At 41.4% G+C, this 24,673-nt stretch overlaps 1 protein-coding gene across 5 annotated transcripts in view; it reads left to right on the top strand.

The window, feature by feature from the left end:
- Nucleotides 1–24,673, top strand: part of lin54 (lin-54 DREAM MuvB core complex component) — a 97,174-nt gene that overhangs the window by 7,306 nt on the left and 65,195 nt on the right. For 4 of the 5 annotated variants that reach the window (XM_060825746.1, XM_060825760.1, XM_060825753.1 and 1 more), the window contains exons 2-3: nt 10,245–10,345; nt 13,756–14,468. In XM_060825746.1, the coding sequence (XP_060681729.1) occupies nt 13,791–14,468 (678 nt within the window). In that variant the 5' untranslated portion in view covers nt 10,245–10,345; nt 13,756–13,790. The remainder of the gene's footprint in view (nt 1–10,244; nt 10,346–13,755; nt 14,469–24,673) is intronic. The other variant, XM_060825762.1, reaches the window with a different exon arrangement.

Raw genomic sequence — 24,673 nt, 5'->3', positions numbered from 1 at the left:
ACATGGCCTGTTAAGGTGAAGGAATGTGTAGCAAACCAAGTACCAATGCAGTTTTTTTTTGTGCATATACAGAGAACAGCTGTTCGGCTAACAGTTTGTCTGCTCGGTTGGAAGTATCTTTTATAAAATGCTGAAGCTTGGTGCCATTTTGTGCACTAAATCTCTTTCCAGTGTCTTGAGTTGATATTGTAAGTCGTCCCTGTTGTGGGGGAATCATCACTATTTTATAGCTTTTGTGCATTGGTTCTTAATGTTTAGCACAAAATGAAGATTAGTACACATTTATACCACTAATTTTTCCAGAGTGAATTTTTTTACCGATTGCAAATAGAATGCTCTGAAAAATTTGCATACTTTATTGTGTCAAGGAAATTGATGGTTAATTTGTCTAAGTCGTGACTACTTCTTTATTCCACCACTTTATGTGGTGAAAAAGGTGGAGTTTCCAGTTCTTTTTAAAATTAGAATGAGGTGTGATGCTCCCTAAAAGGACAGCAAATTTGTTTTTAAAATATTGACAAGCTAGATCTCAATTTCTTGAACCTGTTTACAATGAAAAGGTTTTTTTTGGATAAAAGTTAAATTCTTTCTTCCCCTTCAAGTGCTTATAAATAGTCTTATGGCACCAATCAAAGAAAAGCAGAGGAGTTCTTCCTAAATTCTGGTCAACATTGTTTCGCCAACGTTTTTTGCTCAACAAAATTCATTATAACTGAGTAACTGGTCATTTCTTCTCTTTGGTTGGATGTTGATGTATGCAAATTGGTGGTCAGATTTCATTACATTAGTCAAAACACGTTTTTTGTCAACAAATATCAAAACTCACTATTTATCAACAAAAGTAACTTATTTGTTGGGACAGAGGTGAGCACTGGTCAAATACATCACCAAACGTGATGGAAGAATAGCTGCTGACAAATAAAAAGGAGGAGGAAATATTTCTGCAGGTATCCCTTAAATACCCTTTTATTTAAATGTGCTATTTGGCCAATGTCATGAAATTCACTTTGTCCATTTGAATTTCCCATTTATTTCACCAACTATTTTATTATGATCCATCCCCTGCCTTAATAATCTATTATGCTGACATCATCTTGGAGAACCGATAAAACCGATTATTTTATTTAATGAGAGATACTTTCTTAAACCTCTGTGCCAGTACCTTCACCCTCATTGCTAACTTTCTTTTGTTCTACGCCATCCTAGTGCTGCAATTTCCAGTCTTTTCCCATAACCTCAAACATTCACCCACTTCCCCTCCCAAACTAGCCCTCAACATCTTGCTTCTCTGCCCTTGCCCCCTCCAAGTATGCCTCGTCCAAGAGAACAACTTTCTCCTCAAATCTCTTAAGTATCCGACCTCAACTGTCATAACCCCAATGCTACCTCTTGAGTCCACTTGCACTCCCTTTCAGAATTGTTAAAGGGAGTAATAGCATAGTGTTGTTTGTTACTACTGTGTGTGGGCTCCAAGCCTGACAGCAAAAACCAAAATGAATTTAAAAGATGACAAAAGTTTCCAGTACATTGGCGTCCCCATGGCTACTAATAATAACTATTTGCTATTTATTGGCACACTCTCTGTCATCACCTAGTCCTTAAAGTAAAGTCCTGATTTCCCTACCCCATCACCCCCTCTTGCCTTGTTAATCCACTAAGTCAGCCTCTATGGAAAGCATTGGGTTGTTCAGCTACATGGGGAATCCCAGCCAAGTTGGAATGTGTCGTGATCTGCTGCTGCTTTCGTCTGTCTGGGTTTTTTTTTTGTTTCAGCCAGTCTCATCGAATGTGATGAATTCATGGAAATCCAGGATTTCTACAGTCTTATGCAGACTGCCTCCCATAATGGGATAAGCGAACTCCATTCGGAAAACAGTTCAAACTTGAGACCTCTTTGGGCAATAGATTTTTAAAAAAGGGACCGGGTGAAGCTGTACTTGCCCCTTCTTCCTTCTCACTAACGGCCTCCATAATCCTCATCCCTGTATACTACTGCATGTTGCAGTCGATGGCAACTTGTGCAAGCTGTTGATGGCTTGACTTGCCTCGCTTAAGGGGTGAGTACAATGTCAGGAGGAGCAAGAGATTCCTCTCTTTTCGTTCTGCAAGTAGTTTTTTTTTCCCATTGGCATTGTGATGATAACACCCCTTTAACATAGTTATTTTGTCCTTGGCTTTTTCCAAGAGGGGTCGTAAAGGCAGAGATGTTGATTTGTCGTCTTTAACAATGGCAGAGAATTGGCCAGTTCTCCCAGTTGAGGTCTTTTTTTCTAATTTGGTTTAGTTGCAGCAGAGAAGCTGTTGGTAGCAGGCAGTCAGAAGCTGCAGTGGAAAAAGGTTCCATGCTTCAGCAGATTATACCTGCCTGACTCTCTGAAATCCTTCCTGCTTAAGAACTTGTGTTCAAGTTTACCTTTTGCCAAGTGGTGTGTTGATGTGATGTTGCGGGGATTGGAACAGCTCTTTAGTAAGCTTCAGTATTGAGTTGGTGGAGTTTTCAAATAATTAAATTATTCTAAATTCTGTTTTCTTTTGTTCATGTTTAAATTGTAGTGTTGAAATAAGTGTCGTTTTGCTTAAGGTCAGCTGCGTCACAACTGGAATATCCACTTAACATCTGCCTTTAACATAAGAAAAAGTTAGGGCTTAGGCTACCTTCTTGAAATATTTTGAGGGGATCTGGCCTGGTCCAGAACAGGCATATGTTTCAAAACAAGTAAGGCTACAATGTGATTTATGTCTCATAATCATCCTTGGGATGTGAGAGAATTGGCAGGGCTAGACACCCACCACCCTCTGAAAATATTCTTTCTCCACCACCCTCTTAGCTGTCCGAGACTTTGTTGAAGTCTTTGGCCCTGGTTATTGTCCCAGTGCACCTAATGGAAAACATACCTTCCTATCTACTTCCTTTATTTCTATCAGGTCCCCTTTCAACCTTTGCTGCTCCAAAGAAGAAAACCTCAACCTATCCAATCTTTTCCCTAGCTCAAACCTCTCAGTCCAGGCAGCATCTTGTTAAATCTTATCTGCGTTCTCTCTGGTATAATCACATCCTTTTTATAGTGTGGTGATCAGAACTGCATGCGGTTCCCTAGTTGTGGCCTAACCTCTGCTATAATGGAAAGTATATATGCTTTCTTAGCCATTTTATCCATCTGTTCTTCCACCTCTAGATGTACACAGTATTTTAACTGTGGTCTGACTTGTGCCTTGTAGAGCTTTAACAAAGCCTCCCTAGTTTCATACTCCATTCCCTTTGAAATAAAGCCCAACATTCCATTTGTTTTCCCTATTACAGCTTTCCCTAGGGCAAAGTATTCATTGAGGACTGCCTACCAAGGTACCTCTGTTCAGCATTTTCCAGTGTTTTACCATTCACAATGTAATGCCTTGCCACCTTAGCTCTTTTATTACCTCATACTTTCCTGCGTTGAATTCCATTTGCCATCGCTCTGCCGACCTGCTCACTGTGCTGATATCCTCCTGCAGTTTATGCTATCTTCCTCATTATTTACCACCCTATCAATTTTTGTGTCACCCGTGAACTTGATCATAACCCAATATTTAAGCCCAAATCATTTAATGTGTACTACAAACAGCAACAGCGCCAACTCTGAACTATGCAAAATCCACCAGGGAAATAGACATCTGGACACGAAAACATCCTTCTACAGTCATCCTCGATTTCTGCCTTTCAGTCAATTTTGGGACTAATGTGCCACCATGCCTTGGATCCCATCGGTTCTTATTTTCTTGACCAGTCTACCTCAAAGGACCTATTCAAAAGCCTTGCTGAAGTCCATGTAGACCTTCATCAATACTTCTGGTTACCTTGCAAAAACTTTGATTAGGTTTGTCAAGGGAAGCTCATGTTTGACAAATCTATGTCAAGTTCCCTGATCAATCTGTATCTGTCCAAGTGCCGATACATTCTGTTTCTCCAAACTCTTTCTAATCACTTCCCTAACACCAAGGTTAAACTGACTGATTTGAAATTGCCTGGTTCATCTCTTTGTCCTTTCTATGGTAATGGAATTATCGGTTAATCCTAGCAGATGTCATATCACCATTGAGGATTTGAAAATTACTGTTGGGGAAGGTAGTAATAAGGAAAGCAAATGGAATTATTTCAAAGGGAATGGAGTATAAAAGCAGGGAGGTTTTGCTAAAAAACTACAGACCACTAGTCGGACCACAGCTGGAATACTTAATGGGCTCCTTATCTAATGTAAGATATACTGGCATTGGAGCAGCCCAGAGAAGGTTCACTAAGTTGATCCTGGTTATGGAGGGATCATCTCACAAGGAGAGGTTGAGTTGATTGAGCCTCTATTCATTGGAATTTAAAAGAATGAGAGATCACCTTTATTGAAACATAGACTTTTAGGGACTTAATAGGGTACATGTAGAAAGATTGTTAACTCCTGGGAAAATCTAAGAGCAGAGATTATGATCTCAATGTGGCATCGCCCATTTAAGACTGCGACGAGGATGAATTATTTCAGAGGGCAGTGAATCTGTGGAATTCTTTACCAAAGAGGGCTATTGAGAATGATTAAGAATATTCAAGGCTGAGATAGACAGACAGAATTTTAATTAGTAAGTGAATCAAGATTATGGGGAGAGGCAGGAAGGTTAAATTGAGGGTTATCAAATCTGTTATAATCTCGTTGGATTCTGATGAAATTGAACTCTCTCTGCCATAAGCTTTTTTTTTGGTTAATCCTAATAATCATATCCCATGACATCCAGTGTTCTCCAGTCTTGGTCTCATCCTTTTGTCTTTTCAGGAACACACCTGCCTTCCAAGCCTAGTCCCATTGGGCAAAATCATATCTTTGTGAAATTGGTCTTCTCCAGATTTAATTTCCAAATCATCCTTATTATTTTCCATAGTTATGCAATATGTAGCTGAATTATGGTCACTATCACCAAAATGTTCCTCTACTGATGTACAGTACTTACTAATTGTTTGGCTTCATTTTAGAATATTACATCCAGGAACACCCCTCCCTTGGAGGGCTTCGTACATAGTGATTGCATAAGTTCTCTGGGGTGCAATTTAAGAATTTTGTTCCCCACTTATCTTGGAGAGTAAAACAATCCCAGTTAGTATTTGCATAGTTAGAATTCCCTTTAGTTCTGGACTCCCCGACCTCAAGGAAAAGACCTTGTCTATTTACACATACACCTCATGATTTTATAAACCTCTATAAGGTCACCCCTTAGCCTCTGATGCTCCAGAGAAAACAGCCCCAGCCTACTCAGCCTCTCCTGATGACGCAAATCCTCCAACCCTGGCAACATCCTTGTGAATCTTTTCTGAACCCTTTCCAGTTTCACAACATCTTTCCAGTAGGAAGGAGACCAGAATTGCATGCAGTATTGCAACAGTGGCCTAACACATGTCCTGTACAGCTGCAACATGACCTCCCAACTCCTGTACTCAATACTCTGACCAATAAAGGAAAGCGTATCAAATGCCTTCTTCCCTATCCTATCTACTTGCGACTCTACTTTCTTGGAGCTATGAACCTGCACTCCTGGGTCTCTTGGTTCAGCCACACTCCCTAGGACCTTACCCTTAAGTGTACAAGTCCTGCTAAGATTTGCTTTCCCAAAATGCAGCACCTCGTATTTATCTGAATTAAACTGTCTGCCACTCCTCAGCCCATCGGCCCATCTGATCAAGATCCCGTTGTAAACCTAGGTAACCTTCTTCGCTGTCCACGATACCTCCAATTTTGGTGTCGTCTGCAAACTTACTAACTGTACCTCTTAAGCTCACATCCAAGTCATTAATATAAATGAAGAAAAGTAGTGGACCCAGCACCGATTCTTGTGGCGCTCCACTGGTTATAGCCCTCCCACCACTACACTCTGTCTTCTATCTTTGAGCCAGTTGTATATCCAAATGGCTAGTTCTCCCTGTATTCTGAGATCTAACCTTGCTAACCAGTCTCCAATGGGGAACCTTGTCAAACGCCTTACTGAAGTCCATAAAGATCACATCTACAGTTCTGCCCTCATCAATCCTCTTTGAATTTTTTTGAAGAAATAACAATCAAGTTTGTGAGACGTGATTTGCCATGCTGACTATCCCTAATCAGTCCTTGCCCATCCAAATACATGTAACTCCTGTCCCTTTGGATTCCCTCCAACAACTTGCCCACTCCCGACGTCACTGGTCTATAGTTCCCTGCCTTGCCCTTATCACCTTTCTTAAACAGTGGCACCATATGAGCCAATTTCCAGTCTTTCGGCACCTCATCTGTGACTATCGATGATACAAATATCTCAGCAAGAGGGCCAGCAATCACTTCTCTAGCTTCCCACAGAGTTCTGGGATACACCTGATCAGGTCCTGGGGATGTATCCACCTTTGTGTTTCAAGACATCCAGCACTTCCTCCTCTGTAATATGGAGAATTTACGATCTGCTTTTACGTTGGTTGCAACTTTTCTCTCCTACTTTTATATTTCCCCTTTCTTTCTTTTGCTTTCCTTTGCTGAATTCTAAAATGCTTCCAATCCAAGGCTTGTTATTTTTCTAGCAACTTTGTTGATTCCTCTTTGGATTTAATGCTATCTTTGATTCTTTTTGTTAGCTACAGTTGTGTGCCATTTTTTCCTGATGTGCTTTTCAACCAGAAAGAAATGTATAACTGTTGCAATGGGTTTCATAATACCCTTTTGTTTAGATTTAGGAGAAAATGAGGACTACAGGTGCTGGAGATCAGAGTTGGTAGTGTGGTGCTGGAAAAGCACAGCAGGTCAGGCAGCATCCAAGGAGCAGGAGAATCGACATTTCAGGCATAAGTCCTTCATCAGGAATCCTTTTCCAGCACCACACGCTCGACTCTGATCGCCAGCATCTGCAGTCTCACTTTCTCCCAACATCCTCACAGAGGCATTGAGTAGTGCAGTGGAGAAGGATATATATGAGTGGCAGGGGCATTGAAACCCAAGTGAGTAGATACATGAGAAGGAAATAAAGCCAGAAATAAAACATGGAAAAGTTTCTAAACCCTTTCTAAATATTGAACACTCTTAAATAGCATTCTGATATAATACCATTAGATTTGTCTTTTCAGTATTTTTACACTTTTTTGTGTATTCCCCTGTTTCCTGCTAGTAGCCTTTGTTTCCTCTGTATCAGGAATCCCGATGAAGGGTGTATGCCTGAAACGTTGATTATCCTGCTCCTTAGGTGCTGTCTAACCTGCTGTGCTTTTCCAGCACCACACTTTAGATTTAGGATCCAAGTTTTGGATTAGACTACTATTCTTTCTATCCCAGTGAAGAATTCCCTTTGTATTATGGTCACTGTTCCCTAATGGACCTACATAAAAAGATTCGAGGAAAAAGTGAGGTCTGCAGATGCTGGAGATCAGAGCTGAAAATGTGTTGCTGGAAAAGCGCAGCAGGTCAGGCAGCATCCAAGGAACAGGAAATTCGACATTTCGGGCATAAGCCCTTCATCAGGAAAGGAAGCCTTTCCTGATGAAGGGCTTATGCCCGAAATGTCGAATTTCCTGTTCCTTGGATGCTGCCTGACCTGCTGCGCTTTTCCAGCAACACATTTTCAGCTACATGAAAAGGTTATTAGTTAACCCCATCTCTGTGCACAGTACCAAATCTAGAACAACTTTTTCCTCAATAAACTGGTTAGAAAAATAAATCTAGTCCACACTCCAGAGGTTCATCTGCTAACGTGGTTTGCTGAGTCTTTATGTAGATAGAGTATTCAATGAATATCATCCTTCCTATATGCTTCTCTAATTTCCTGTCATTCCTAAACACGACAGCTAAGAAGCTTATAGACAACTTAAACTACTGTTTTCTATCTGTTATCTCTCATCTCTACCCATACTGATTCTACATCTAGATTTTCTGAACCGATATCCTTTCTCATTATTGCAGAGTTCATTCTTTATTAAAAATACTCTCCAGTTCCTTTCCTTTCCTGTCCTTTCTAAATATTGAACACTGTTGAATAGCATTGTAATATAATACCATTAGATTTGTCTTTTCAGTGTTCCCCTGTTTCCTGCTAGTCACCTTTGTTACCTCTGCATTCAACTTTTGCTTTCTACTTTTCCATGTTTTATTTCTGGCTTTATTTCCTTCTCACGTATCTCTTCACTTGGGTTCCAATGCCCCTGCCTCTCATCCTTCCCCACTGCACTACTCAATGCCTTAATGAGGATATTGGGAGAAAGTGAGGACTACAGATGTTGGCGATCAGAGTCGAACCTGTGGTGCTGGAAAAGCACAGCAGGTCAGGCAGCATCCAAGGAACAGGAGAATCAACGTTTCGGGCGTAAGCCCTTCCTCAGGAATGAGGCTTGTGGGTTGGGCCTGAGAGATAAATAGCAAGGGGATGGGTTGGGGGGAGGTACTGGGAAAGCGATAAATGGATGAAAGTGAGGGAGATGGTGATGGATGGGTCAGGAGGGCAATGCCAAGTTGGAGGCTTGGGTCTGGGAATCATGTGCGGGGAGGGGAAATGAGGAAGCTGTCCGAATCCACATTTATCCCCTGTGGTTACAGGGTCCCAAGGTGGAATATGAGGCGTTCCTCCTCCAGGCGTCAGATGGTAATAGTTTGGCAGTGGAGGAGTCCCAAGACCTGCACGCCCTTGAAAGTGCAACAGATGCAGTAGATGACACTGGTTGCACCTGGTGTGGTCTCCTCTATGTCGGGGAGACGGGACACCTTCTTGTGGATCATTTCATAGAACATCTTTGGGACCCCTGCACCACCAACCAATCCCACTGCCCTGTGGCTGAACACTTCAATTCCCCCTCCCACTCAGTCAAGGACACGCAGGTCCTGGGCCTCATCCACCGCCATACCATTACCACCCGACATCTGGAGGAGGAACGCCTCATATTCCGCCTTGGGACCCTGCAACCATTTTCCCCAAAACATTATTTCAGTCCCAAGTCTCCAACTTGGCACCGCCCTCCAGACCCGTCCATCACTGTCCCCTCTGACCTATCACCTTCTCCCTCACCTTCAGCCACCTATCGCTTTACCAGCTACCTCCCCTCAAACCCATCCCCCTCCCATTTCTCTCAGCCCCGACCCACAAGCCTCGTTCCTGATGAAGGGCGTATGACCGAAATGTCGATTCTCCTGCTCCTTGGATGCTGCCTGACCTCCTGTGTATTTCCAGCACCACACTCTCAACTGAGGATATTGGTCCTTGTCTTGCAAGGTGCAATCCATCCAGCTTGTATAGGACCAGCCTTCTTGGTGAACACAAATGAACCAGATGGAATTGTAATGCAGCCTGATAATTTCATGATTATTATTAATGAAATTAGCATTTAATTCTGGATTCATTAAGTTCTTCCAGCTGTAGCAGTGAAATTTGAGTATATCTCCCAAGGATTAGTCCAGAACTCTGGATTATTAGACCACTGATATTGCCACTAGGCTTCTGCCCCTTATGGTTCTAGTCAGTGGTCATGGCATGAAAACTAATGGAGCAATGTACTGATTTTAGAGAAGATGGCTCGATACAATTGTGGATGTCCGGTGATAAGTTTTTTCCTTGACTTCAAGCACGAGGACATTTTTCTGCCCTTTAAGTATTGTGGTGTTTTAAAGACATGATTTAATACAAGATCCCACATGCTACTTCACTGATATCATGCATTTCAGTCATGAGCTCCTGAACTTGGTACCTGCTATCAAATATTAGCATATTTCTTAGATGAAAACTATTATTTGGTCTAAGAATTTTATAACCAACGTTGTCTTTTAAGCTGTGCAGTCATGCCACAAACTGAAAGTCCCCATACAGGCTATGCACAAGTTGGCTGCTTAAAACTACTATATCTGAAACACATGACTGCACAAATAAATTATGGAGCTGTGTTGCTTAAAAATGTAAATAAACCTGTGTATAATTTGAGAGTTTAACCTCCAACTTTTTCTTTCGCTGCATATGCACTGATAAAAACAAAGAATTATGGAGTAGTTTAGAATCTCTTTAAAATTTAAAAACTAGACTGCAGCAATGCTGGTATGGTTACAAATATAGACCAGGTTTCAAAATGGAAAAAAATTCCCAATACTGCCAAGTTCTCCATCTGCAAGTTCATAAGTCCTACTGAACTAGCATTGAAATTAGATATTTCATGCTCTGGGTTTAAAAACAATGACATAGCACAAGTTGTTAAAAACTCTGCATACAGCCGCGTCATTATTTCTGTATATGATTGTTCACAGATCGCGTTAATTGTTAAATTCAGAAGAATGTCCATGCCAAGACGAGATAACTATCATCATGTAACAACAGAAGATGTTTTGAGTCAAAAATCTGAAGCAGAGTAAGTTTTTTTTAAAAAATTAGTTCATGAAAAGCTACCTTTTAGTTATTAATTGTTTTCAATCAACAATCAACCTTGCTTGTATGTTTAGAAGTATCTAGTTAAAATTCACTTATAGATTTTGCATCCACATATGTGACATTATCTCACTTGGTCACCAGCACAGTTCCTTGCCCATTCTTTTGTACACATTTTATCTTCCACAGCCCCTCCACCGCCTCTGATGCTACTTGTTGATTGCTCCCAGGGGGTGTCGTTCTTGCATTTGTGGTACATGAAAAAGAAGGATTAAGATGGATTTATGCCAAATAAATAGGCTTCTGTGAGACTGACCCTCCAGTGAATATCATCTAAAATGATCCAATTTCTCTCTTTATAAATCAGTCCTACCATCCCAGGAATCCGTTTGGTAGGTCTTTGCACTCCCTCCATAACCAGACCACCTTCCTCATACATGGTTATGCACACTCTAGTTCATCTACCATCCATTTGCCCACTTGCTCAACTTGTCCAAATCACAATGAAGTATCTGTGCATACTCCTTGTAGTTCACTCTTCCAGCCAGTCTTGTGTGTTTTGAAAACCTGGAGATATTACATTGAGTTCTCTCGTCTAATTTATTAATGTATATTGTGAATAACTGGGGTTCTTGCACAGATCCCTCTTGCATCCCAATCGCCACTGCCTACCACAGAGTCATAAAGTTATACAGCGCAGAAAAAGACCCTTCAGTCCAACTCCTCCTTGTCAACCTGATTTCCTAAACTGATCTTGTCCCGTTTGCCAGCATTTGGCATAAATCCATCTTAATCCTTCTTTTTCATGTACCACTCCAGATACCTTTTCAATGTTGAGATTGTACCCACCTGCTCTGCCAGGTTGTTTCGTACAGATTACCTCAGATCACTTTTCAGTTGTTCCCCTCTCACCTTAAACGTTTGCCTTCTAGTTTTAGACTCCCCTATCACTTGGAAAATAACCCATTGATTCCTAGTTTTTTCAAAATTGAGGGCTATAGCTAGAATAGAGAAAAACATTTCCTAATAGTGGAAAGGGTGAGAACCACGGGTCAGTCATTTTAAGGTGAGCCAGAAAAGAGTCAACGGTATCATGAGGAAAACCTTTTTTTTTAAAAAGCAGTGAGTGAATGCACAACATGTATGTTGAAGCTTTTAAAAAGGCTAAAGCTGTTAAAAAGACGACATGTCTGGGGCGATGAAGAAAGGCCACAGAACTGGAACTAGCGTGGCTGAGTTCCTTTGGCGTGGATACACTGGGCTGAATAGCTGCCTGTTCTGCTATACCCATTCTACCATGTACCAAATGCTATTCATCAACCCTGTGCTTGCAGATCTACTTTGTCTCTATGGAATCTTAGCACAGTTGGCTGGGACAACCTTTTTGCAATGCAGAGTAATGCTAACAGCGTGGATTCCAGTCCCGCACTGGCCGAGGTTATCATGAAGTACTCTCCTCAACTCGCCTGAGGCTTGATAATTCTCCAGTTGAACTCCCCATTAGTAGTCTCTCTCATGAGAAAACAGTGGTGACTTGTACTTTTTTATTTTGCCTCTGATCTCTGAATACCTTTTTAAAATGGGCCAGCTTTTATGCACTCCCATCATAGGACAGGGATGAAAGTAAAGTCTAGCACCTGATGTTCCTGCTGCATATCTCTCACTACCTCCTGCATAAAATTCTATGTGGTCGGGAAATGCATCAGGCAGCTTATTTGGTCTTGAGCTTAATTAAAGACCTTAATGAACCAATTAATGACTACTTAACCACCTCTTCCTGCCACTGTCTGTATATTGTACCCAGTAGTGAGAGGCACATACCAGGTGCAAAGTCTGACTGCCATAGAGTTAGAGAGATGGGTGGAGCCTCCCTACAATCACTGCCACTCTCCACTAAATAGCTGAGAGCCCTACATCCCCTTAACTACAAGGCTAAGGCCTCCATTCATGCACTTGGTTGGGATCTGTTACATTTGATTGTCTGGCATTTATCTAAGCTGGGACGTTCCCCTGCGAAGAGAAAGAAGTCTCACATTAAAGCAATTTGTGCTGCTGCTCCCAGTGTTAAATTGCTGCAGTGCAATCAGGATTTATGAATGGGCCACCCCTATCTGAATATTTAGCTGGGGTGGAAATGGTACACTGGTAAACTTCAGTCCATTGTGCACAAGTTCTCTATGGTGTTGTGGTTCTGTTCGCCGAGCTGGGAATTTGTGTTACAAACGTTTCGTCCCCTGTCTAGGTGACATCCTCAGTGCTTGGGAGCCTCCTGTGAAGCACTTCTGTGATGTTTCCTCCGGCATTTATAGTGGTTGTCTCTGCCGCTTCCGGTTGTCAGTTCCAGCTGCCTGCTGCAGTGGGAGGTATATTGGGTCCAGGTCGATGTGTTTATTGATAGAATCTGTGGATGAGTGCCATGCCTCTAGGAATTCCCTGGCTGTTCTTTGTTTGGCTTGCCCAATAATCGTAGTGTTATCCCAGTCGAATTCATGTTACTTGTCATCTGTGTGTGTGGCTACTAAGAATAGCTGGTCGTGTTGTTTCGTAGCTAGTTGGTGTTCATGGATGTGGATCGTTAGCTGTCTTCCTGTTTGTCCTATGTAGTGTTTTGTGCACTACACTACACTATAAGCTATCCTTAGTAGCCACACACGCAGATAACAAGCAACATGAATTCGACTGGGACTATTATAGGGCAAGCCAAACAGAGAACAGCCAGGGAACTCCTAGAGGCATGGCACTCATCCACAGATTCAATCAACAAACACATCAACCTGGACCCAATATACCGGCCACTGCAGCGGACAGCTGGAACTGACAACCGGAAGCAGCAGAGACAAACCACTACAAATGCCGGAGGGAACATCACAGAAGCGCTTCACAGGAGGCTCCCAAGCACTGAGGATGTCACCTAGACAGGGGACAAAACATCTGCAACACAAATTCCCAGCTTGGCGAACAGAACCACAACAACAAGCACCCGAGTTACAAATCTTCTCCCAAACTTTGAGTTCTCTATGGTCTTATCTCTCTTTAGGTCTGTAAACTCCTGTGGTCCCTTAACCCTATGCAAACTCTGCATTCCTCCAAATCTTGTAGTTGTCCACTTCATCATGTGTCTTCAACTGTGTAGGCCCTAAGCTCTAGATTTCCCTCTCTAAACCTCTTGGCCTCTATAAAGTCATCTTCAAAAACTTTGGCTTTGACTAAGCTTTGATTATTTCTCTTAATATCAATATTAATAGAAGTAGATTATTCATAGAGCTGTCAACCAACATGGATGGAAGAGTACTTTTCTTTTTGCCAGTTTGTTTTTGAGACTTGATCTAGCGTTATTTTAAGTGCTGCAATAGCAAATTTTAATTTTGCTTTTCTCTCATATTTTTGTTTCAGTTACCCAGTGCTTGCCGAGTATCTGCATTATTAAGATGGAAGTGGTGTCAGCTGAGGTGAATAGCCTGCTACCTGAGGAGATAATGGACACTGCCATCATCGAAGATGATAGTATTGAGGCTATCACAATAACCTCAGAGCATGGTGATCCAGTTCCCATGGAAACTGAGCTCGAGGAAATTATAGATCCAAATGAAGGCAAGAACTCTGAGATTCTGTCGAGCATTGCAGACCAGGTCACTGTGTTGACAAATAGTACTACACCATTTGTTTTAAGTGACCCAAGTATAAAGATGGAAATTAATACTATTGACAGTACGTCAAAGGCTACTGGCAACATCAGCCTCCCAAGCACAACTGCTGGAACACCCATATCTTTAGCAGCAAATCAGATTGTTCTTAACCCAGTATCTGAACACTCTGATTACAGCATCTCCAGCCAAGCTATAAAGTCAGAACCAGTAGGGCAGCAACTGGTAGTGACTACTCTTGGAAAGTCCCGACAGTCCATCGTACTTTCGTTGCCGCCAAGTCAAGGAACTCACCTTCAAGTCTCCTCTCAATTACCAGCAATGGACCCACAGGGGCAGAAACAAATAAAGGTAGTTACTCTTGGTGGAAGAGTTGCGGGAAAGACACTAACTGGAGTATCAAATATGTTGGTTTCTGGGAATCCTTCTCTAAATACATCAGTTCAGCCTGCACAAAATCAGGTAAATGATAAAGTGCTTCTAATAAGACTCAGTGACTACTGAAATGTTAGAGATGGCATATCTGGTGAAGTTAATGAATGACTGACAGAAACTTAATGATAGGCCTAGGGAAAAGCTGTATTTGACATTGTCATACCATAAGCTATAAACTTCACTCTGGTCAGAGAGAGACAGCATTTATCAAGTGGGTCTTGGATCACAAATAAGCGACAACTGAACTTAGTCCTTTCTCCCAAGCTGTTCACTGTTTTTGTTTGTCACCCTTGATTTCTTTTTCCTGCTGTCTTGCCTCTGTCTGTATGACTTTGTGATTTGCTCTTTGTATTTTCAAAAAGGACTTTCACTACTGCTGTCAATGCTAGGTTTATTACTTCCGTGGATTTTTTTTATTCACTGGTGAAAAATGAAAGAAATTTTTTTTAAAAACTGATGATGAAGGGCTTCTAGTTCAATTTTTGTTAATTCAAAGTCAATCTCATCTATTTTGTCGGCAGCGGTTTAGTTTGTAGCATTCCTATTGCGGTTATGAAGTCAAGTTGCTCTCTAGAAACGTAAACGGAAAAATCTAGCCTAAAACTCCACTGCAGGACTTGAGGGAATGCAGTATTATCAGAGGTAGCATCTTCTGGATGAACCGTTAAACTAAAGCCCTGTCTGTGCTCTCTGGTTGATGTAAAAGGACCCACAATTCAAAGAAGAGCAGGAATGTGTAGAATCAAGACTCGATCAAGATCACAAAGTTAGGTTATCTGGGCACTATCTCTTTGCTCATGGGAACTAACTCTGCACGAGCTGCTTGTACTTCTTAAATTACAACAATGACTACATGTGGAAAAAGTACACAATTGTTTGCAAAGTACAATGGGCATCCTGAATTAGAATCATAGAATCCCTTCAGTGTAGAAACAGGCCCTTCAACCCAACAAGTCCACACCGACCCTCCAAGAGTAACTCACCCTGACCCATTCCCCAACCATATTACTCCATATTTACCCCTAACTAATGCACCTAACCTACACACCCCTGAATTCTGGGCAATTTAGCATGGCCAATTCTCCTAACCTGCGCATCTTTGAATTGTGGGAGAAAACCGGAGCACCGGGAGGATACCCGCACAGACAGTTAGCCGAGGCTGGGATCGAACCCGGGTCCCTGGCACTGTGAGGCAGCAGTGCTAACCACTAAACCACCATGAGAAAGAGTGATGCAATACTTTAAATTTAATTTCTGCTCTTTGTTTGTAATTCTCACATCTTTTGTGTCCCCTACTTGAAACATAAATGAATTCCATGTGATAATTCATTGTCTGAAGAAAGCTCTGCTATTACTAGTCCTAAAATTGGTATCCATTTCTTCAAGTGCTACTATTTAAAGTAGTATTTGGTATTAACTGCTTCTGTACTATTTTTATATAACTGCACCAGATCATGGCTGCAAGGCACATTTTTTAGCTTTAAAAGCTCTAGAGTTCTCCACTATTTCCTCCAATTACCAATGAAGTATTCACCTTATGGTTCTTTTCCATAATGTTTTACATTTAAGTATCTCTTGTTGCCACCAGACTGGACATGGCATTCCGTGTGGTCTTACTAAAGTGCTGTACAATTTGATTTACATATGAACATGGCACAGGAGTAGGCTATTTGCCTGTGAAAGAGAAATTTATTTTCAATTAACTTGGCCTACTCTGCTACTTAATAAGATCATGGTTGATCTGATTGCAACCTTTGAGCCCACTTGAGGTTATCACCCTTCACCCCCTTTCTTATCAAGAATCTGTACACTTCTGCCTTTCATAAAGATCCAGACTGTGCTTCTGCCTTTAAGGAGTAATACTCTAAGGACTCATGACCTTCCTGAGAGAAAAAGAATTCACCTAAACTGTTTTAAATAGATAACACTTTATTTTTAAATAGTGATCCCTAATTCTAGATTCCTCCATAAGAGGAAAGGTCCTCTCTCATCTAACCTGTCAAGTCCCCTCAGAATCATGCATGTTTCTGTCTCCTAAGCTCTAGCGGATACACAATTGAACTGTCCAACCTTTTAATCATAAGGCATGCCAACCCATTCTATGTATTAGTCTGGGAAACCTTCTTTGAACTACCTTCAATTCATTTGCATTGTTCCTTAAATAAGATGACCAGTACTATAACATTATTCCACATGTGGTTTCAGCAGAGGCCTCAATAACTAAAGCAGAAATTCCTACTTTTGTGTCCTTTTGTTTGCAATAAACGATTAATTTCCTCATTACTTAGATACCAGATTTTGGTGATTCATGCACTGGGCCACCCAGATTAGGTTAGATTCTCTAGTGTAGAAACAGGCCTTTCGGCCAAACAAGTCCATAGCAACCCTCCGAAGAGCAATTCAACCAGACCCATTTCCCTCTGACTAATGCTCTTAACACTGGACAATTCAACATGGCCAATTCACCTGTCCTGCACATCTTTGGACTGTGGGAGGAAACTGGAAGAATGTGCAAGCTCCACACAGTTGCCCAGGGCTAGAATCGAACCCGAGTTCCTGGCACTGTAAGGCAGCAGTGCTAACCACTGAGCTACCATGCTGCCTATAATCCTTCCCCACCTCACAACGCTATATCCTCTCACCATTTAGATAATCTTGTTCTTTTCTGTTCTTCCTTCAAAATTGTCAATTTCACACTTTTCTACATTATACTCCAATTACTAGATCTTTGCCCACTCAACTAACCTTGTATCTTTTGGTAACCTTGTGTCTTTTTCAGAGTTTACTTTCTTAGCATCATTCTGTCATCAACAAATTGGGCAGTTATTTCTTCTGTCCCTTCATCCAAGTTATTTCTTTCTAAGTTGTCAACAGTTGAGGTCCCAGCACTTCTCCTATCACCCACCATTCATTACATCTTGCAAACATGATAATTACCTACGCTTGTTCACTGGCTGGCTTACCAGAACCAGGTAATGTTCTACACAAGGTAGTGTACAATCTTCTACACCAGGAACCACTTCTTTCTTCAATAACCTTTTGATATGGCAGTGTATCAAAACGGTCTAGAAATCTTAGAACCATACATCCACTGATTCCATTTTCTCCATATCATTATGTTACTATTATGAAGAACTCTAATAAGTTAATTAAAAAGGATTTCCCTTTGACAAATTCATGCTAACTTTGCTCTGATTATCGTGGACTTATCCAGATTTCCTTACATAACTACTGAAATAATAGCTTCTAACGTTTTCCTCATGGCAGATGTTAAGCTTCCTGCTTTCTTTTTTCTCCCTTTTTAAACAAAGAGATTAGATTTGCTATCTTCCAACCTAACCTGGTTTTGGGTTTTCCAGAATAAAGGGAACTGTTGCCCAATTAAAACCAACGCATTAACTATCTCAGTAGCTACTTTCCAAAGACCTTCAGATGATGTCAATCAGCCTGCAATTTTGAACAACTTACCTGAGAATTGGTATTCATTTTCTTGACGTGATTTATAGTTACTTCTGGGATGTTACTTGTGCCCTCTATAGTGAATAGAGATACAAGTTACCTGTTTGTTTCCTCTAATGTACTCTGTAGTTTTTACAGTGCAGGTCATTCACTTGTTGGCTTTCCTGCTTAGGTGACGCAAAGTAGCATACATGTTGAACATAGATTGAGTCTTCCAAAACTCTTGGTCTTTTGTTTTGAAAACTTGTCCTTGACTACACAAAATTCACAAAATTCGGAAGTCCATGTGCGCAACTTCATGAGGTCTGCTGTAAGTGACTTGGGTTGTTATTCCTTCCAAAAACAAATTCTCGCTTAGGCAAGTCTTCCATGTGGCAATCTGTGTAAACTGTTGTTAACTTATTGTTCTAAGGTTTCTCAAGTTTACTCATGATTAGTTTTTTTAACTTACATGAAATTGTAACAAGTCTACTAGCTCGGTAGATAGCTGTGCTTATTTTGTCATGTGTTTTGAAAACGAACACCCCGTGAAGAGCTGGGAAACTGGCTTGAACAGGTCAAGATTAATGAAGTTGATGTGCTGGAAATTTTAGTAAACATTTAAGATTAATAAATCCCCAAGGCCAGACCAGATTTATACTAGGTTACTCTGGGAAGCGAGAAAGGTGGTTGTGAAGCTGCGGGTGAAGATCTTTGCTTCCTCACTCTCCACGAGAGTCGTAACAGAGAATTGGAGGGAGGCAAATGTTGTTCCTCTTTTCAAGAAGAGGAATAGGGAAAACCCTAGCAATTACAGACCAGTCAGTCTTATATCTGTGGTCAGCAAGGTTTTGGAAAGAATTCTGAGGGATAGAATTTATGACCATTTGGAAAGGTATAGCAAGATTAAAGGCAGCTAGAATGGTTTTGTGAGGGGCAGGTCATACCTCACTAATTTTATTGAGTTCTTTGAGGAGGTGACAAGACAGGTAGAGCAGTGGATATGGTGTATGTGGAATTCAGCAAGGCATTTGATAAGGTTCCCCATGGTAGGCTCATTTATAAAGTCAGGAGATATGCGATACAGAGAGATTTGGCAATCTGGATTCAGAATTGGTTAGCTGACAGAAGGCAGAGATGGTTGCAGATGGAAAGTATTCTGCCTGGAGGTCCGTGGTGAGTGGTGTCCCGCAGGGCTCTGTTCTGGGGCCTCTGCTCTTTGTAATTTTTATAAGTGACTTGGATGAGGATGTTGAGGGGTGTGTTAGTAAATTTGCTGATGGCACAAAGGTTGGAGGTGCCGTCGATAGTATCAAGGGTATTGCAGGCTGCAGCGCGACATAGACAGGATGCAGAGCTGGGCTGAGAAATGGTAGATGGAGTTCAACCTGGGTAAATGCAAAGTGATGCATTTTGGAAGGTCAAACTTGAATGCTGAATATAGGATTAAAGACAGGATTCTAGGCAGTGTGGAGGAACAGCGGGATCTTGGTGTTCAAATGCATAGATCCCTCAAAGTTGCCACCCAAGTGGATATGGTTGTGAAGAAAGCATATGGTGTTTTGGTTTTCATTAACGGGGGGACCGAGTTTAAGGTTTTGCTGCAGCTCTCGAAGACCCTGGTGAGACCACATTTGGAACATTGGGTCCATCTCTATTTGCCTTATTATAGGAAAGATACGGAGGCTTTGGAGAGAGTGCTGCCTGGACTGGAGGGCTTGTCTTACGAAGAGAGGTTGATTAAGCTCGGACTTTTCTCGCTGGAGAGGAGGAGGAGGAGGAAGAGAGGTGACCTGTTCTGATATATAAGGTATTGAGAGCAATGGATAGAGTCATTAGCCAGAGACTTTTCCCCAAGGCAGGATTGACTGGCACGAGGATATTGGGAGGAAGGTATAGGTGAGATGTCAGAGGTAGGTTCTTTATGCAGAGAGTTGTGAATGCATAGAATGCGTTACTAGTGGTGGTGGTGGGAGCAGAGTCATTAGGGACAGCAGTGAATTGTGAGGTGCGTAAGTTAGGTTACGTTATTTTATTTTAGATTAGGGATAATATCGTGGGTCGAAGGGCCTGTTCTGTGCTGTACTTTTCTGTGTTCTATTAGCCTGTTTCCAATTTCTTGGTATTTCTCTCTGTCTGTGATTTTCAATATCTCTCAAATCTCTTCACTAGAAAGGGTTGATCACCTTAGGGGTGTATAATACAATCCCAATAAGAGTCAGCAGGAAATTGAGAAAACAAATCTGTCCGGAGATTTCCGTTAACTAAGAATAACAGGGTGGTTATGAAGGGGTTTTAACTTTCTAAACATAGTCTGGGACTGCCATAGTGTTAAGGGTTTAGATGGAGAGGAATTTGTTAAGTGTGTACAAGAAAATTTTCTGATTCAATATGTGCATGTATATAATGGAAAAAGTGAAAAACTTGACCTACTTTTGGGAAATAAGGCAGGGCATATGACTGAGGGGTCAGTGACCATAATTCTATTAGTTTTAAAATAGTGATGGAAAAGAATAGACTGGATCTAAAAGTTGAAGTTCTACATTAGAGGAAGGCTAATTTTGATGGTATTAGGCAAGAACTTTCAAAAGTTGAATGGGGGCAGATGTTCGCAGGTAAAGGGACAGCTGGAAAATGGGAAACCTTCAAAAATGAGGCAAGGAGAGTGCAGAGAATTATATTCCTGTCTGGGTGAAAGGAAAGGCTGGTAGATGTCTTGAAATCCGGATGACTAGAGAAATTGAGGGTTTGGTTAAGAAAAAGAAGGAAGCATACGTCTGGTATAGACAGCAGAGATCGAAGACTTCTTACAGTATAAAGACAGTAGGAGTTTACTTAAGTGGGAGATCAGGAGGGCAAAACGGTGACATGAGATAGCTTTGGCAAATAGGGTTAAGGGGAATCCAAAGGGATTTTATAAATACATTAAGGACAAAAAAGGGTAACTAGGGAGAGAATAGGGCCCCTCAAAGATCAGCAAGGCAGTCTATGTGTGGAACTGTAAGAGATGGGGGAAGATACTAAACAAGTATTTTGCATCAGTGTTTACTGTGGAGAAGGACATGTAAGACGTAGAATACAGGGACTTAGATGGTGACATCTTGAAAAATGTCCATATTACAGAGGGAGATCGTGCTGGATGTCTTGAAATGCATAAATGTGGATAAATCCCCAGGATCTGATCAGGTGTACCCTAGAACTCTGTTGGAAACTGGGAAGTGATTGCTGGGCCCCTTGCTGAGACACTTATATCATCAGTAGTCACAAGTAAGGTGCCGTAAGATTGGAGGTTTACTAATGTGGTGCCATTATTTAAGAAACGTGCTAGGGAAAAGTCAGGGAACTATACACTGGCCTGACATCGGTGGTGGGCAAGTTGTTGGAGGGAATCCTGAGGGACAGGATTTACGTGTATTTGGAAAAGCAAGGACTGATTAGAAAGTATCCACATGGCTTTGTGCGTAGGAAATTATGTCTCATGACTTGATTGAGTTTTTTGAAGAAGTGACAAAGAGGATTGATGAGGGCAGAGTGGTAGATGAGATCTATATGGACTTCAGTAAGGCATTTGACAAGGTTCCTCATGGAAAACTGGTGAGCAAGGTGGGATCTCATGGAATACAGGGAGAGCTAGCCATTTCGATACAGAAGTAGCTCAAAGAAAGAAGACAGAGGGTGGTGGTGGAGGCCTGTGACCAGTGGAATGCCACAAGGATCGGTGCTGCGTCCGCTACTTTTCTTCATTTATATGAATGATTTGGATGTGAACATAGGAGGTATAGTTGGTAAGTTTGCAGATTACCCCAAAATTGGAGGTGTAGTGGACAGCGAAGAAGGTTCCCTTAGATTACAATGGGGATCTTGATCAGATGGGCCAATGGGCTGAGGAGTGGCAGATGGAGTTTAGATAAATGCGAAGTGCTGCATTTTGAAAAAGCAAATTAGAGCATGACTTATAGACTTAATGGTAACATCCTCAGGAGTGTTGCCTCAGGAATAAAGAGACCTTGGAGTGCATGTTCATAGTTCCTTGAATGTAGAGTTGCGGGTAGATAAGGTAGTGAAGGTTGTGTTTGATATGTTTTCCTTTATTGGTCAGAGCATTGAGTACAGGAGTTAGGAGGTCATAGTGCAGCTGCACAAAATATTGGTTAGGGCACTTTTGGAATATTGGGTGCAATTCTGACTCCCTCTTGTCTTATTGGAAGGATGTTGTGAAACTTGTAAATCTTTTGAGCTACAGGGAGAGACTAATAGGCTGGAGTTGTTTTCTGTGGAGCGTCGAAGACTGATGGGTGACCAACTAAGGTTTATAAAATCATAGGTATGAATAGGATAAATAGACTAGGTCTTTTCCCAGGGTGGGGGACTCCAGAACCACAGGGCACAGATTTAGAGTGTGAGGGGAAAGAGACCTACCGGGCAACCTTTTTACGCAGAGTGTGGTGCATGTATGGGATGAGCTGCCAGAGGAAGTGGCGGAGGCATTTAAAAGGCATCTGGATGTGTATATGAATAGGAAGGGTTTAGAGGGCTATGGGCCAGGTGCTGGCAATTGAGACTAGATTGGATTAGGATATCTGGTCAGCTTGGACAAGTTGGTTTAAGGGTCTGTTTACATGCTCTACATCTCTATGACTCTGTGACTCTTAGGTTAAATTTGCTAAAGTGCCATCTAGTGTTGGCAGCATATTCTACAGTAATGCTGAATAATTAAAAGACATCCAGCTTTCAGAAGTTTGGATGGTCTGTGCTACAAAATAAAACAAAAGGTCTTGAATCTCAGAATAAGATCTTTTACTTACAGGATAAATCCAGCTCTATTTTACTGTGGATGTGTGTCTGATAGGTCCTCTGTCTGGGTGCATGACAACAGGATCATAAATTGAGGTAAACTATTGGCAATCACAGCACTTTCAACTTCTGAAAAGCTTCATTTAGATGTTTCATGAGTGTTACGAAACAAAGTTTGTCACAAAGTCACGTAATGATACTAGAATAGCTGACCAAACATTTTGGTCAAGAAAGTATATTTAATGGCTTCAAAGAAGGGAGTGAGGCAAAGAAGTTTGAGTTGGGGCAGAGGTGAACTCCAGAGCTTGGGGCCTCGGTAATTAAAGGATGGCCTCCAAGTATATGAAGCAAATTCCTGCTGCAGCACTTTGTCAAATTGTGCTGGCTGTTTTGGCTCACATTGGCTTCCATCCAAATGTTGAACGCTGTTAAATGTGAAGCTGTTGTAGACTTCAAATGCTGTATATTGGTAATATAAAATCAATTATTTTAGTATGATTTGTACAGTAGTAAACTAATTCTGAGTAATGAAGAGATGTAAATATAGTGTCAGTAATATCGCAAGGATATTTGTAAAGAAGCTTTTCAACAGAGGAATCAAACGTTTGATTGCAGGTGGCTTTAAAGGAAGAGAGGAATGGAAAGGCATATAGATTTAGAAAGGGAACTTTACTGTGTGACCAAGACCATTGAAGATATATTTATACAGCTAATTAAAGTAGAACAGGTTACAGTATTAATCAAGAAGGCATTGGTGTAAATAGTGAGGAATGATCTTTGTTCGAGTAATCTAGATGTAGAATTGGTTTGGACGGAGATGAAGAATAACGGAGGAAAGATATCACTAGTAGCAGTAGTCTACAGGATTGTTAAGAATATTTCTGAATCTTTGGCAGAGAGTGACAACTAAACTAACTGACCGTGGAGCTGTGATCTAGGAAGCCATTCAGGTGCAGGGAGCAAAAAGTAATGCAGTGGCACTGATGATAGCACTGGGAATAGATAGACACTGTCCTCTGCAGTAAAGAGTGTTAGTCCAGAAGGGCAATGTTACTGAAGTAGTGCCAGAGTTCGGGATATCTGCTTGGAAGGGATGAGGAGGATCCAGTTTTTTGCAGTCCATGTAGGTATCAATGATATAGGCAAGACAAGGAAGGAGGTTCTGCGTGGACAGAATGAGAAACTAGGCACCAAATTAAAGAGAACCTCTAGTGTAATAACCTCTGCATTATTATATTGGCTGTGTGCCAATTAGCAGAGGGCAGATAAGATGAGGGAAATGAATGTGATTCCAAGAGTGGTGCAGGAGAAGTCAGTTGTGGTTCGTGGGACACTGGCATCCATATAAGGGAAAGCTGGGGGCTGTTACTGTTGGTCAGTCTGCATTTGAACCATGCTAGGGCCTGGGATCTAGCAAACCAAATGACGATGAATATAGAGAGGGCTTTAAAGAAAACTGTGGTTAAGGGATTAAGCTTGGGTAAATGTCGAAAATTCAAGAAGAGGGTCAAGGCAGGAGAGCAAATTAATAATGAGAGATATAAGGTTAAAAGTAAGGTGAGGTCACCATAGTCCTACTGGTAGGACTGGTCTCTCATTGAAAAATAGGGAAGGGTGACTGGTGATGGTTTAATCTGAGGATCACCATGCTTCAGGTGAGGAGAGAGATTGAAAAGGAGTCCTTCATGGTAACCTCGGGTGTTGCAGGAATTGAAACCCATTGCTCTGCATCACAAATTAGCATGGCAGGAAGGGGTAAGATGAATAAACCTAATAATGCACCAGTCAAGACTGGCAAAGATAACAGGATAAGTAAATGGAAATCTCAAGAAGGTTTTGATGGTCTCCTTATTTTAACAAAGAATGTCAATATTTTGTAGCAGGTTCCAAGGTAGCTTGGTAGATCGATACCTGGAATGCTTGGATTGTCTTGTATGGAAAGTTTGGATGGACTGGGCTTATTCTTCTTTGGAATTTGGGAAGTGAGGGTTACTGATTCT

The sequence above is a fragment of the Hemiscyllium ocellatum genome, chromosome 1, assembly GCF_020745735.1.
Source record: "Hemiscyllium ocellatum isolate sHemOce1 chromosome 1, sHemOce1.pat.X.cur, whole genome shotgun sequence".
Classification (NCBI taxonomy): Eukaryota; Metazoa; Chordata; class Chondrichthyes; order Orectolobiformes; family Hemiscylliidae; genus Hemiscyllium; species Hemiscyllium ocellatum.
Note: the sequence above shows the minus strand (reverse complement) of the source record. Positions and strands in the feature narration are given on the sequence as shown.